Genomic DNA, 14,121 nt, shown 5'->3' with positions numbered 1-14,121 from the left:
GATAATTTCAATTGCTCTATCAGACTCCCTCTTTCCTTTGTAATCTCTAGTACTAACCCATTTTAATGAGTTTTAAATATTCAGTTATTATGCTTTCCAGTTCTAAAATCTTTACTTATATTTATTTGCTGCCACTTCTCATTTGTCTCAAGAGTATTTGCCCTTATTTTTGGGAACATTTTTATAATAGCTTCTTTAATGTCTTTTAAAAATTATTCCAATGTCTATCATCTTGGCATCAGTATTTTTTTATTGTGTTTTTCTCATGTAAGTTGCAGTTTCCCTGGTTTTTTTTATATGCCAAATAATTTCAGATTATATCCTGAACATTTTAAAATTATGAGACTCTGAATCTCGTTAAGTACATTTTTTTTTAAAAGCAGACAAGTGAATCAGTAGGGTTTAGACTGCAAATTCAAATTTTGACTAGCCTTTTTTTTTTTTTGGTGTGGTTTCAAAGACTTTGTGGGATATTCAGATTTATCCTCTTGTGTACCACTCAGAGGCAGTCTGACTCTGATGATGGTTTATTCTTAGAAGTACTTGCTGCCAGTATGGTAGTACTTCAAACTCTGCTCTTTCTCAATTTGCCTGCTCCTCTTTAATTATCAGAGTCCTCAAATACTCCATGCATTCTGTCTAGATTCTATAGCTTTCAGAGGGAGAGAGGAGGGTGAAGTGTGCTTATTCTATCTTACCCAGAATTAGTCTCATATCCTTCAACTTTTGAAAGTTTTTTACTTGTTTCTTAAGTATTTCCTATAACTTTGTCTGCTTCCATTCTGTCTAGGCTCTTATTCCATATCTCTAAGTAGTTGTGTGTTGGATCTTCTAATTCTAATATTCGTGTTTCTTTCATGTGTTCCATCTTCTCATCATTCTTGCCCATTCTCAATAACATTCTCAGATCTCATTTTTTGTTTTAAGTTTTTTTTTGTTGTTCACTAATTTTCAGTTCTGTTTTATCTGTTGCTTTTTATAGCCAGTGGCTTTTAAATATATTTTATTTCCAGAAGTTCCATTTTATTTCCTTTGAAATTTTCTTGATCTTTTCATACAATTCTGTTCTTTCATTTTTTGTATTTCTTTACAAAAAATTATTAATCATTTAATTCAATTTAAATTGAATTATTCAATTTGAATTGAATTTGAATTATTCAATTGAATTTGAATTATTCAATTCAACAAGTATCAAATGGATACTTATTTTGTACTTTCTATCACAATTTTATAATATTCTGAGTTCATGAGACACTAATGCTCTTTTTCTGTGTGTGTACCTCCTGGCTGTTTCTCATGGTACTTTATTTCAGTGTTGTTCTTATTGTTATATTGTGATCTTATGCTTATCAGAAAATTTCCTCTTATATGCTAGAGGTTGTGGAGGGTCCCTTAATAGAAGTTTTACATTTTCTTCTTCAGGAGACTCTGTGGGGTTTATCCTAATTTCTGACTGTAGAATTCCTACACCAGTGGGAGTGTAATTTTGGACTGTGTATCTGCAAGTGGCAAGGCTTAAGAATTGACATTTATTATAGATGACTTTATTTTCTATCTGTGGTCATGTGTAGCTGGAAGGCAATTTTGTCACTTCTTAGACCAATGTACAAAATTTTTAAAGGTTCTTTTTACATACAGTATAATCCTTTAAAGCTTCCTATTTTTATCAGAGGGACCAGTAATATCTTGACCTCTTCTGGCTTTGCCCATAATTCATTGTTTCCAGTTCTTGTGTGGATGTTAAAATCCTACCCCATTGTCTTGGATCCACTATTACGTCTGAAATCCTATGTCCTACCCTCTCCCAATCATTGCATTTGCTACTCCTTTCCCTGCCAATCTCCAGCTACCTTTTGTCTCATAGCATCTGAGAATTTTCTTTCTTCTTATGAATAAAAATGATATTAAATATTTCATTTGGCTTTGTGATATGTATATGGTAGAAGGGAGTCTTCTCAGGGTCAGTAGAATCTTCCATTTTGACTGAACTTTTCATTATGTGGTTAGTATTTACATTAGTTTTCTGTGAATGCTGATCACAAAGTTAGGGGATTAAAACAGCGCAAATATATTATTTTATAGTTCTGTAGTTCACAAGTCTAAAATGGATCCCAGTGAGCTAAAATTAGGGTATTGGCAGTGTTCTGTTCCTTTCTAAAGGATGTAGGGGAGAATCCTTTTTCTTGTACTTTCTAGCTTCTCAAGGCTGCCCACCCACATACCTTGGCTCATAGCCCTTCTATATATTCCCATCATCAGAGGCAGCAACAGCAAAACAAATTCTTCTCATTTTATGCTACTCTAAACTTCTCTTTTGCTGTCCTCTTGCATATATGAGGACTTGTGATTATATTGGCCACATCCAAACAATCCAGGGTAATCTCCCTATTTTAAAGTCACCTGAATGGAAATCTTAATCCCTTCTTCAAGTCCCTTTGCCGTGTAAGGTAACATTCACAAGTTCTAGTAATAGGACATGTATTTTTGGAGGATGGGAAAGGGCATCATGATTTCTACCACGATGACTATAAGCAACCATTTTAACATTTTATGAAGGAAGTTTCAGTGTATGCAGATTTAATATAAATGACAACCACAACATAAATGGATGAGGATAAATGGACCAATACGTTGGTAAAGTTTCTATATCCCAATGTAGAAATGGTAACATATAGACTTTAGAATAGATGGTGAGAAGTTAAGTATGTATATTTTATTCCCGAGAGCATCAATTTAAGAACCTACACAAAAAGATATAATTACAAGACATATAGATAAAATTGAATATTAAAAATACTGGCTTTTAGTTATAGAAACCAGGATGCTATTAATTATTCTACAAAGCACAGGAAATTCTTAACAAAGAAGTATCCAACCTCAAAAATGTCCAAGCTCTAAAGTTGAGAACCTTGCCCAGGTTGATAACCAGGCCCTAGCTAATATAACTTAGATTTCTTACAATTTTCCAAAGCTTTATACTTTAGTTTTATAGAAATAGCTTTCTCTCTCTCTCTTTCTGTAGTCATATTTTAATGGTTAAACTGCAATAATTTGGGGGGACAAAATACCACTCTTCTGGAAGGAACATAAGTGCATGTGTTGTGTGTGGGAGGGAACTAGAGACAAGCTTACTAACCACCAGACTTCAGCATGTAATAGGTGAGCATCAGAGAGATTGAAGAGTACTGATTCTGTGATTTGGTTGAGTATCTGTAGGTTAGGAGAACTTCTACATGTAAATATGTATATATATGCATATTTACTTTCCCTCCTTATTTTATCTTCCAGTAGAATTTTAAATAATGAGATTATTTAAAATTTATTTCATGTAGCTTTTATATTTCATGTAACTTTTATTTCATGTAACTTATTACAATCCAATATTTTGGATGTACAGCTATAGAAAGACCTTTAATTTCCTAATGAATAATTTCCTTCGAATTAATTTAGTTCAACTAGATTAATTTTATTTTGTTTTGCAAATTTAGGAAATTTCATACAACATTTCATGAAGTACTGGAATATTTCTTTCTTAAAGTTTGCAAAATCCCAAGTAGAATTAAGTGGAAATTTTGATAGCTATAATTAAAAATTAAACTGAAAAAGTTTCCTGATTCTGATTTTTTTGCTTAAAAAATGCAACGGTAGAGCTAAAAATGTCCCCCTCACCCCATTATAGTATAATATAGTACATATTTCTCTGCTGGAGACTCAGACTCCATTTTGGCAACTAGCTGTGTAGGATCCTGTTAAAGAATTCAGAATCTACTTGTTCGGATGGAAAGTTAAGATGCTCAATTGATCTTTGGAGCAATTAACATTTTAATCACCTTTGGAAACCCTTACTTTTCAGTATGGGCATTGAATGTCATTATTCAAAATTTACCTCAAAATTTTAGGGCTGTGTTGAAAAATATTATGTACAATGGACTTTAAGTGTATTTTCGCCTGTTGAGAATTAGATCTTAGATGTCCTCACTGTTTTGGTCCCAGAGTGAGAATGGTGAGAAGGGTGGATAGAGCCTGCTTGAGTGTGATCAACAACAGGGTAGTTCTTCTATCTTGACCAAGCTCTGTCTTCTGCTTATTTCTCTCCTTTCTCTTTTCCTTCCTTCCATCCATCCATCCATCCATCCATCCATCCACCCATTTATCTACCTACCGATCATCTATCTCTTCTTTTTGGTGTGGCAGGCACAGTTGGCTCTGGTGCCCTTGTCTATTGCTGTGTGCGTGTCCTGGAGAACCAGAGCCTGGTTCTCCGTGTTGTGTGGCAGGGGGCGCGCGAGGTCCCGGAGCTGTCCAGCAGTTCCAGTGTAAGTTCTCCCCAGCGCGCTCCGCGCTAGGGAAGCTCTCCAGCGCCCCGCCCCGGGCAGGGAACCTCTCCCCTAGGGCTGCCGGGGCTTCCCAGGCTCGCCGCCCGCCTCTGCCGGTCTCTCTTTACTTCGTCCAGCCCCAACTTGAGAGTCTGGCTTGCTTTGGGCGGCCCTCCTCCGCATGTCCCGGCGAAGGAGTTCCCTTTCCAGTCCCCGGGGCTGCTTCGGAGCCCAGCGCATGATTCTACGCCGGCTTCCCTCCTTTGCCTAAAGGGCGGGCGAGCGCGTCTCCTAGCCTCGCCTTCTGCGACTGGGTGGTCCTTTCTCTCCGACTGTCTTTCAGGGCACGCGCCCGAAATCAGGGGGTGAGAGCAAAGACCGCCCATCAACTTATCACCTTGAATTTAGATCTTTGGATCCTGAAAGGAGGTTGGCGTTGCCCGGGTTAGCGAGTGAGGGAGGTAGGAGGGCGGGGCTGCAGCAGCCCCGGGTCTAGCTGGACGGGGCTCGTAGCCGGGGCTGGAGAGGGACGCGGAGTGCCGGGCCTCGCCCTCGGCGGTCCCTCCCTGTCCCTCCTCTCCCCGCCTCCCCGGGCCTGCCCCTCCCGCTCCGGGGAAGCCGTCTCTCCACCGTGCGTCTCCGGCGCTCTCTCCATTGTCTCTGCCTTTACAACAGGTTCGCGCGGCAGGGGAAGACGGGCGGGTGCGGGGCCGCCCCACGCCCGGCTTTCTTGGGGCCGCCTCCCTTCCTCTGGGTGTGCGTGCCTTCGGCTGCTTTTATTCAGCTCCAGAGCTAATTCCCCCGCGGAGCAGACCCCGAGCGAGCCCGACCCCTCCCTCTGGGCACCCCCGGCTCTGCCCGCGCTACCGCCTCGGCTCTGCGTGTGGGAATGATGTGCGCATTGGAGGGTCTAAGTTCTTCACGTGCCTGGGGGGTCCTCCCATTTTTTTCTTAGGCAGCCAAATCGTATTAATCCTACTAATCAGTAAATGCGAGGCAGCGGCAGGAGGCACAAACGCTATTTTCCCGCTTGATTCCGAGAACCTCTTCGATTTTTATTTTTATTTTTAAAGAGGGAGACGATGGACTGAGCAGATCCACACCATGGAGTCTCGGGTCTTACTGAGAACATTCTGTTTGATCTTCGGTCTCGGAGCAGGTGAGTGGCCCAGAGCCGGGGCCGGGGAACGGATGGCCCTCGCCTCGGGGCAGCAGGAGCTGGTTGGGGACGCCTTGCTTTTTCCTCCACCCGAAGTAGGTCTAGAGTGGGAAGCTTGGAGTAGAGGGTGGGTTTGGATTTGGATTTTTCTGTGCTTGCCTTGGAGACACCAGGGCCGGTCACACCCCTAGTCCAGGGTCTGAGAGCCGAGGGGGAACTTTGCACCGAGAGGGGTTTAAAGTAGGTCAGGGAAATGGGACTGGGTGCTCCGCTATTTAAAGCTTGGCTGCTGATTTCAGGTAAGGCTCTGCGCGGTGGGAGGGAGTCGACTCCCTAGTCAGTTCCCAATACTGTCTCCAAGACGCCGGTCTTTGATGCCCTGGAGGAAGAGGCTTGTATTTTGATGGAGCTTTTTCTTTCTTCCCCACCCTCCCGCCAGTCTGGGGGCTTGGTGTGGACCCCTCCCTACAGATTGACGTCTTAACTGAGTTAGAACTTGGGGAGTCCACGACTGGAGTGCGCCAGGTCCCCGGACTGCATAATGGGACGAAAGCCTTTCTCTTTCAAGGTATGGAGCGCGTGCCGAGTCCCCAATGCAGTTTCAGTTCGGATAATCCCAGAGGGAGTTGGCCTCAACAGCTCCTCCTAACTTCTGTATTGCCTCATGGATGGCAGTATCTGGAGCTGAGATGTGGAGGGGTTAATGTGACACACATACACACACACACACACCTTCCATCTCTTTTTTAAGTGGTTTGGGTTTTTTCCCCTCCCGCCCTCTCCTCCTTACTTTGTACTCTTGCCAGTTCTAATGGATAGTTCCTTAATTACTGTACAGAAACTCCGATGGCAGATGGTTGATTTTAGAGTCTGGGGAACAATGAATTATAGCACAAACGCCTCGTTTGGGTGAAATTGATTAAGGTAGAAAATAGGATAGCTTAATCTTAGTTAAGACATGGCTCTCTGAAAGTTTCAGGTACAGTGGTGCCTGGTTGGGAGGAATTTCTTTATGTGGAGTAGCTTTCTGGAAAAATGAATCTCTCTCAATAGTTTTATCTACTGTATATCACAAATACACCATATTTGAAACAATTCCTCTTTGAGAGATCATGATTCTACTCTATCAATGTCAAGAGAAAGACTAATATTCTCTTCAGTATTCTTTTGAAATTTTACAAATAAATTTTAATTCAGAGGTATATCTTGAATCACTATTAATTGAATGCTTAATATTATAGAACTTTTTGTTTTTGGAGTCTGTGGGTGTTGGCAATGCATAAGGTCTGCATTTTCATTTATATTTGAGTATGTAGTCAGAAGCAAATTCCAATGCTTAAAACCTTTGGTTGACGGAAGCTTTTGAATATTGTTTGGTTTGTGGAACAATGTAATAAGAGTTTCTAAAAGGTGGCTAAATACATACAGAAAGATTCTTTTCACATACAGTGAAGTATAGATGAAGGCAAAAGAGAAATGAAGTTTGTTTTAAAATATCTGATAGACTGGCTGAAGCATCTTCTCCCTAGCTACCCAGATTTTTCTTTTGTGATTTTGGTACCATGGCTTCAAGAGAAGTGCAACTCATAATTGCTAAAGAGTTGGATATGCAAAATAAAACCACTTCAGCAAATCTGCCACCAAGAAACAGGCATAAAATAAAACTTGAATGTCTCTGTAGTGGTGTTGTTGCCTGACATAACCAGTATGTGTCACCATGGACAGTAACACTAGTGCTTTACAATGGGAAAAGGAGGAAATTGACTTGTGTTGCATTTATTTAAAACAAGTTTACTCTTATAGAAATTAAAATGTAAGTTTCTCTTTTAATTATGAGCCTACTAAATGTTTTTATTGTGACAAATATTTGTGATGATATTTTATTTACTTAGAGGTCTTTTTGGGGGAGGGGTGGGAGTGCAGCTTAGATATTGAATCCTTTAGAAACAAATTTAATTTGGAAAATTTAATAAAGGAAATAAGACCCGAGTGTCAGCCAACTTCACAAAGGGGAGTGGAAGTGTCATTAGGGTTAAGTCTCTGTTATTTTCTTTCTTTCTTTTTCAAATCTCTGATTTTCAATCCCTGTGAACTGGAAGCAAAGTTATCTCAGGTTTGCTAATTTGAGTAACTGGAAAGCTTTACAGAAGCTAAAGCTCCTGATAAACAAATGGTGTTGAAGTGCCCTTAAAATTTCCAAAGATCCTTTAAATTATACTGGTGTTCTTCTTAGTTTCCTCTAAAGATTATCTGAGCTGTCATAGCTACAAACCCTCAGGACTGTGCATTTTATGGTCTCATGCTAGACAATTAGACAATTCTAGGAAATAGTCTAAGGCACTAATATCTTTTCCTGGTAAAGTTTTTTAAAGGAATGTTAAGTATTCATCTTTATTTAAATCGTCAGCTCTTCAAGGTAGGCATTGTGCCACAAATAAATTGTCCATTGTAACTACGTATCAGTGCACATAGATGAATTGTTTTTATTCCCTTTCTGGTACCAAGCCCTATGCTTTGATAGAGTAAATGCCTAATAAATACAGTTTTCGAGATTTGAAGATGTAAAATTTCATTTATTGCCAAATTATGAGCCTTATTTCATGTAGCCAGTAACTCAGGAAGTCTTTGCTACCTGCTGTGTTCTCAGTAGGCATATATTACTGTTCTATTGATTGTGCTTTAATAAATTCTCTTATTCTAAGATTTAGATTATGGAATTGACAACAGGTGGATCTTTGGCTCTGCCCGTTAGTTTTGCATTACCTTGGAAATGTCTTTTCTCTGCTTTTAGAAAAGGTTGTTAAGAAGTCAGTTCTGGGGGCGCCTGGGTGGCTCAGTGGGTAAAGCCGCTGCCTTCGGCTCAGGTCATGATCTCAGAGTCCTGGGATCGAGTCCCGCATCGGGCTCTCTGCTCAGCGGAGAGCCTGCTTCCCTCTCTCTCTCTCTGCCTGCCTCTCCATCTACTTGTGATTTCTCTCTGTCAAATAAATAAATAAAATCTTTAAAAAAAAAAAAAAAAAAAGAAGTCAGTTCTGACTCCTACTACTTCTCTGAGATTCCATGGGTTTTAGAGAGACAAAAGCTTTCAGACTATGAACACTTTATGGATTTGATTTATAGTGAATTGAGAATGCGCAGATATTTTTGTATAGTGTGTAAAATGTCATAGTGGGATAGTAACAAACTACAAAACCTGTGAGATGCTCTCGGATTTCATATACACCTATCAGACAAGTTACTTTGTGCTATCAGATATGTTCTCTATAGATGAAAGAGATTTTGAACCATTAAATTTCTTCTGCAGTGGTATAACCATCTTTTTTTGTTTCTTTAAAGTAAAGAAGTCTCAGCATATGATTTCCCAGTGATTTTTGCTCATTTAATATTTCTTCTCCTTTTGGTTACTTCATTATCCTCTAGTGGCATTTAAGATGTTTATAATTCAGTACTTTTTGAAACTATAAGTAATTTTTGTAAATTATTGTACAATATGAATCTATTACTTAATAGTTATATTTTATTATGTATGTATAATGAAAGCAAATGGAAATATATTTCAAAGTCATACCTGGTTTTTATCCTAATAGTAACCATAGTATCACTAAAATTGTTTTGTTGTTGTTGGAATTTGATTTGTAGCTGCATTGGAAATTGAAGTAAGAAAATGCTAAATTAGATCATCCTTTAATAAATGTGGCTTTTTATCTGTGCCAATTATAATCATTTTCAAAAGGAAAAAGTATCCAGGCAACAGTTTGGAATCTACATCAAAATCTTCCAAGTATTTCTAGCTGTAGTCTGACTCATAGCCACAAAAATACATTTACATTTTAAAAAAATAGAGGATTGAATGCTGACAATGAAAAGGACCTATGAAATCTCGTAAAGGGTTCTAAGGATTGTACAGTTATAAATAGAATTCTACCTACCTTGTTTAAAGTCTAGGAGGTATTTGTAAAGACAGTGTTCATAATAATGTTCTTTCCTCTGTACATGAGAGACCTAGAATGAACACATAAGCAGCACAGTTCTAGGACTTTCTAGCAATGTTAGCATGATTTTTAGGGCTTTGGTTTTAAATTTGTCTGGCTGTGTTCCCAAAGTTGATAGTTTCATCTGTTGGTTTAATAAAATTTCTTCTAAGGTGTTCACAGATTTTATAATACCATTAATCCTCACAAGAGAAGTAGATAAAAATTGAAGCATAATTTTTTTCCTGAGTTGGTAATTTGAAAATAAGTTTGGTAGTTATTTTTAAGGAACTTTAAGGTTTAAAGATTTTATTTTATTTTACCTTTTTTTTTTTTTTTAAAGATTTTTATTTATTTATTTGAGAGAGAAACAGTGAGAGAGAGCATGAGAGGCAGGAAGGTCAGAGGGAGAAGAAGACTCCCCACAGAGCCGGGAGCCCGATGCAGGACTCCATCCCAGGACTCTGGGACCGTGACCCAAGCCGAAGGCTGTTGCTTAACCAACTGAGCCACCCAGGCGCCCCTTATTTTACCTTTTTACAGATTTTATTTATTTGAGAGCGTGGGGAGAAGAGAGTGAGAGAGAGAGAGAGAGAGAGAGAAGGAACAGGGTGAGGGGCAGAGGGAGGGGAGAAGCAGACTCCCCGCTGAGCAGGGAGCCCAGTGTGGGGTTCCATCCAGGACTCTGGGATGATGACCTGAGCCAAAGGCAGATGCTTGACTGACTGAGCCCCCAGATTTAAAGATTTTAAAGGAAGGGGTGCCTCGGTGGCTCAGTTCGTTAAGCATCGACTGATGATTTCAGCTCAAGTCATGATCTTATTGGTCGTGAGATCAAGTCTTGCAATAGGATCGGTCCTCAGTGGGGAGTCTGCTTGAAAGTCTCTCTCTCTCTCCCTCTCCTTCTGACTTCCCCACTTCCCCGCCCCACTCACAGTCTCTTTCTCTCTCTAAAATAAATAAAATCTTTAAAAACAAAAAAGATTTTAAAAGGAAAAAGTGTCCACAAGTCTATTCATGTCAGTATTTAAAAACAGGACTGAAATTGGGCGTTTGGTGGTGGCATTGACTTTAGTAGGTAAAGGTAACTACATTAAGGAGAGTTAGTTTAGGCTGCAGTGATTATTTGTCAGTATGATGGTCCGTGAACATCCGTGGTCTTAGAGACAATGTCATTGGTGCCCCGATAGAATAGACTAACACAATGACAAAGAGATGGGCTTAGAAACTAGATAGCTCCAGTGGAATCTCATTAGTTGTTTTCCTATGGTGAAGTTACTCAGTACTTTCAAGTATAAAATTAATGTTGTTATGAGGATTAAAAGAGACGTGTTCATTCGTTCAAATGCACGTATACTGTGCAATCCTCTTCTGCTAGGAAGGAAGGAATCAGTTAGAACTTTACTTTCAGAGTGTCTTAAAAATAGTCATTAAACAATCACACAGATAATAATTTAATCACCATTCAGATAAATGCTATGAAGATAAACGAAGAGTGCAGTGGGAATCTATAGTCAAGGGAATCACAGGGTCAGGGACACTGTCTTTGAATAAGAGTCATTGAAGCTGAAAGCTGAAGGATAGGATACTCTTACAAGAGTAGTCTGGAGAACAGGGGCCACAGGGATTCAGAAAGGGAGAATCACAGAGACAGGGAAAAGAGCATGAGCAGAGATGCCAGGCTGGGAATGAGCATTGTGCATTTGACAAGATGGAAGAAACTCACTGTAGTGGAAACATACGGTTGTGATATGAAATGACACACATGTGGAGAGCAGGGACCAAATTATACAGTGGGCCATTTTAATAGAAGAGAATTGAAAATTTATCATTATGCAAAGATGTATTGTGGTATGCAGAATAATGATCCCTCAAAGATGTTTTTGTCCCAATCCTAGGAACCTGAGCCTATATTATGTTACATGTCAAGGGGAAATTAAAATCGTATAAAAAATTGCGGTTGCTAGTCAACTGAACTTTCAGGTAAGAAAACTATTCTGGCCCCATGTAATCACAAAGGTCCTTGAGATCTGGAAGAGGGAGGAGAAGAGTCAGTGTCAATGATACAATGAGATAATGACTAGACCTGCTGTTGTTGGATTTGAAGATAAAAGTAGAATGTGGGCAGTCTTGCAAAGGTGAAAAAGGTAAGAAAATGGATTTTCCTTTAGAGTATCCAGCATTGCTGACACTTGATTTTAACCCAGTTCTGACTTCTAGAACTGTGAGATAATAAATTGTGTTGACTTAAGCCCCTAAGTTTGCAGTGATTTGTTAGAAGGCAATAGGAAACTAATACAGATTTTGATACGTGGAAGTAGAGCCTGCTGGAAGAAAGACCTAAAAATATGGAAGTGGCTTTGGAATTGGGAAATGGCCATAGACTGGAGGAATTTTGAAAAGCACGACAGAAAATGCCTGGTTTGCCTTGAATAGACTGTTAGAGATATGGATGATGTCAGTTCTACTAGTGAGGACTCAGAAGAAAATGAAGAGTGTGGTAGAGAAAACTAAATGTCCTTAGAGCATGCCTACATTGTCATGAACAGACTGTTGGTAAAAATGTAGACATTAAAGACACTGCCAGTGAGGGCTCAGACAGAAATCAAGAACATGTTTGTTTGTTTTTTTATTTATTTATTTGACAGAGATTACAAGTAGTTAGAGAGGCAGGCAGAGAGAGAGAGGGAAGCAGGCTCCCTGCTGAGCAGAGAGCCCGATGCAGGGCTCCATCCCAGGACCCTGAGATCATGACTTGAGCTAAAGGCAGAGGCTTAACCTGCCGAGCCACCCAGGCGCCCCAATCAAGAACATGTTATTGCAAACTGGAGACAGGGGATCCTCGTTATGCAATGGCAGAAAACTTGGCTAAGCTGTGTCCTGCAGTTCTGTGTAAGTAAAGCGTATAATTATGAACTTAGGTATTTAGCTGAGATGATTTGTGTGCACAGCACTGAAGGTGCAGCCTAGGTTTTTCTTGCTGCTTCTTCCAGTAAAAAGCATAGAGAGGCAGACTGAAGGAAGAACTATTAAGCAAAATGAAATCAGAACTTGATATTTGAGAAAACCTCAGCCTCCTAGATCGTAAATGATGCTAAAGGTAGGAGAGTCACTGTCAGAAATGCCTGCTCTGGGGAAAGCCAATGTTATGGGTAGGAGAACTTTTGGAAGGGCCTCAGAAGTAAGACCAGAGTGTTCATTTACATAGAGGGCACTTTGAAGAAATTGAACATGTAGCTCATGGATTCCCTCAAATATCTCAGAAGAAGCCAGTTAGACGGATTTATCCAGGAAATATCTCTGGAGTAGCCTGTTGTGTAATGGGGTAAATTGCCATGACTTCTGTGTGATACCTGCATGGTTCCTGAGAATACTGTATCAGCAAAAATACATCTGGGTGGGCCTGAAAAGGGAAGTAAGAGGATGTAATGAAAGAAGGTAGTTGGATCCCAACAATTCGACAAGCAAGAAACAGGCTGCTTAATCTACTTAGCGGCAAACATGTACCACCTTTGATGAAAAAATAAGGTTGACTAAGAGGGAGAACTGAGAACCCAGAAGGCAGAGCTGAGATCCTAAAGGGTAGAACCAAGGACCACAGAACATTATTCCCAGACTTTGAAATCAAATGCAGTTTGCCTAGCTGGATCTCAAAGTTGCATGGATCTGATGTCTAATTTTTTTAACCTCATTTTTCTCTCTATTTGAGTGAGAATGTCTATAATTGTTTCCCCATGTCTGTTAGTACTATAAAATTTTGGGAGCAGATATCTTGTTTCTTGAGTTTCACAGGTTCACAGATGGAGAGTGATTGGGCCTCAGGATGGATTGTAACTCATTTGTAACTCATTTAGTTGCTGACATTTAGGACTTTTGAACTGATAAGATTTAGACCAGATTTTATTTTGTTTTACTTTATTTTAATTTTTTAAAAATATTTTATTTATTCACTTGACAGAGAGAGAGACAGTGAAAGCTGGAACACAGGAAGGGGGAGTGAGAGAAGGAAAGCAGGCTTCCTCTTGAGCAGGGAGCCCAATGTGGGGCTCAATCTCAGGACGCTGGGATCATGACCTGAGCCAAAGGCAGACGCTTAATGACTGAGCCACCCAGGTGCCCCTATTTTATTTTTTAAAATATTTTATTTACTTATTTGAGAGAGAAAGAGAGCAGAATACAGGAGAGGAAGAAAGAAGATGAGCGGGGGTGAAATGCAGAGGGAGAGGGACAAGCAGACTCCTTGCAGAGCAGAGAGCCCATTGTGGGGCTTGATCCCACGTCCCTGGGATGATGACCTGAGTGAAAGGCAGATGCTTAACCAGCTGAGCCACTCAGGTGCCCGTAGACCATATTTGAAACCATGAGTTGATATATTACTTAGTTGAGACTTTTGGATAGAATGAATGTATTTTTCCATATGGCTCGATGTGAATCTTTGGGTATGAAAGACAGGCTGTGGTAGCCTGAATAATGGTCTCTCAACTAAATTCTCAGAACCTGTGAATATATTATGTCACTTGGTAAGGAGGAGATTAAGGTTCCAGAAGTAATTAAGGTTGTTAATCAGCTGACTTCAAAATATGGAGATTATCCTGGATTATCTGAGTGGGTCCATTGGAATCATAAGGATACCTTAAATATGGAGGAGGGAGGTAGAGGCATCAATGCCAGTGTG

General features: G+C 39.9%; 1 protein-coding gene across 5 annotated transcripts in view; it reads left to right on the top strand.

The window, feature by feature from the left end:
* NELL2 (neural EGFL like 2) overlaps positions 1-14,121 on the top strand; it is a 400,918-nt gene that overhangs the window by 61,567 nt on the left and 325,230 nt on the right. For 2 of the 5 annotated variants that reach the window (XM_059402952.1, XM_059402949.1), the window contains exons 2-3: positions 5,390-5,475; positions 5,915-6,043. In XM_059402952.1, coding sequence (XP_059258935.1) covers positions 5,421-5,475; positions 5,915-6,043 — 184 coding nt within the window. In that variant the 5' untranslated portion in view covers positions 5,390-5,420. The other 3 variants (XM_059402951.1, XM_059402950.1, XM_059402948.1) reach the window with 3 other exon arrangements.

Source organism: Mustela nigripes, chromosome 6 (genome assembly GCF_022355385.1).
Source record: "Mustela nigripes isolate SB6536 chromosome 6, MUSNIG.SB6536, whole genome shotgun sequence".
Classification (NCBI taxonomy): Eukaryota; Metazoa; Chordata; class Mammalia; order Carnivora; family Mustelidae; genus Mustela; species Mustela nigripes.
The sequence above is the reverse complement of the archived record's forward strand: the minus strand, read 5'-3'. Positions and strand labels throughout refer to the sequence as shown.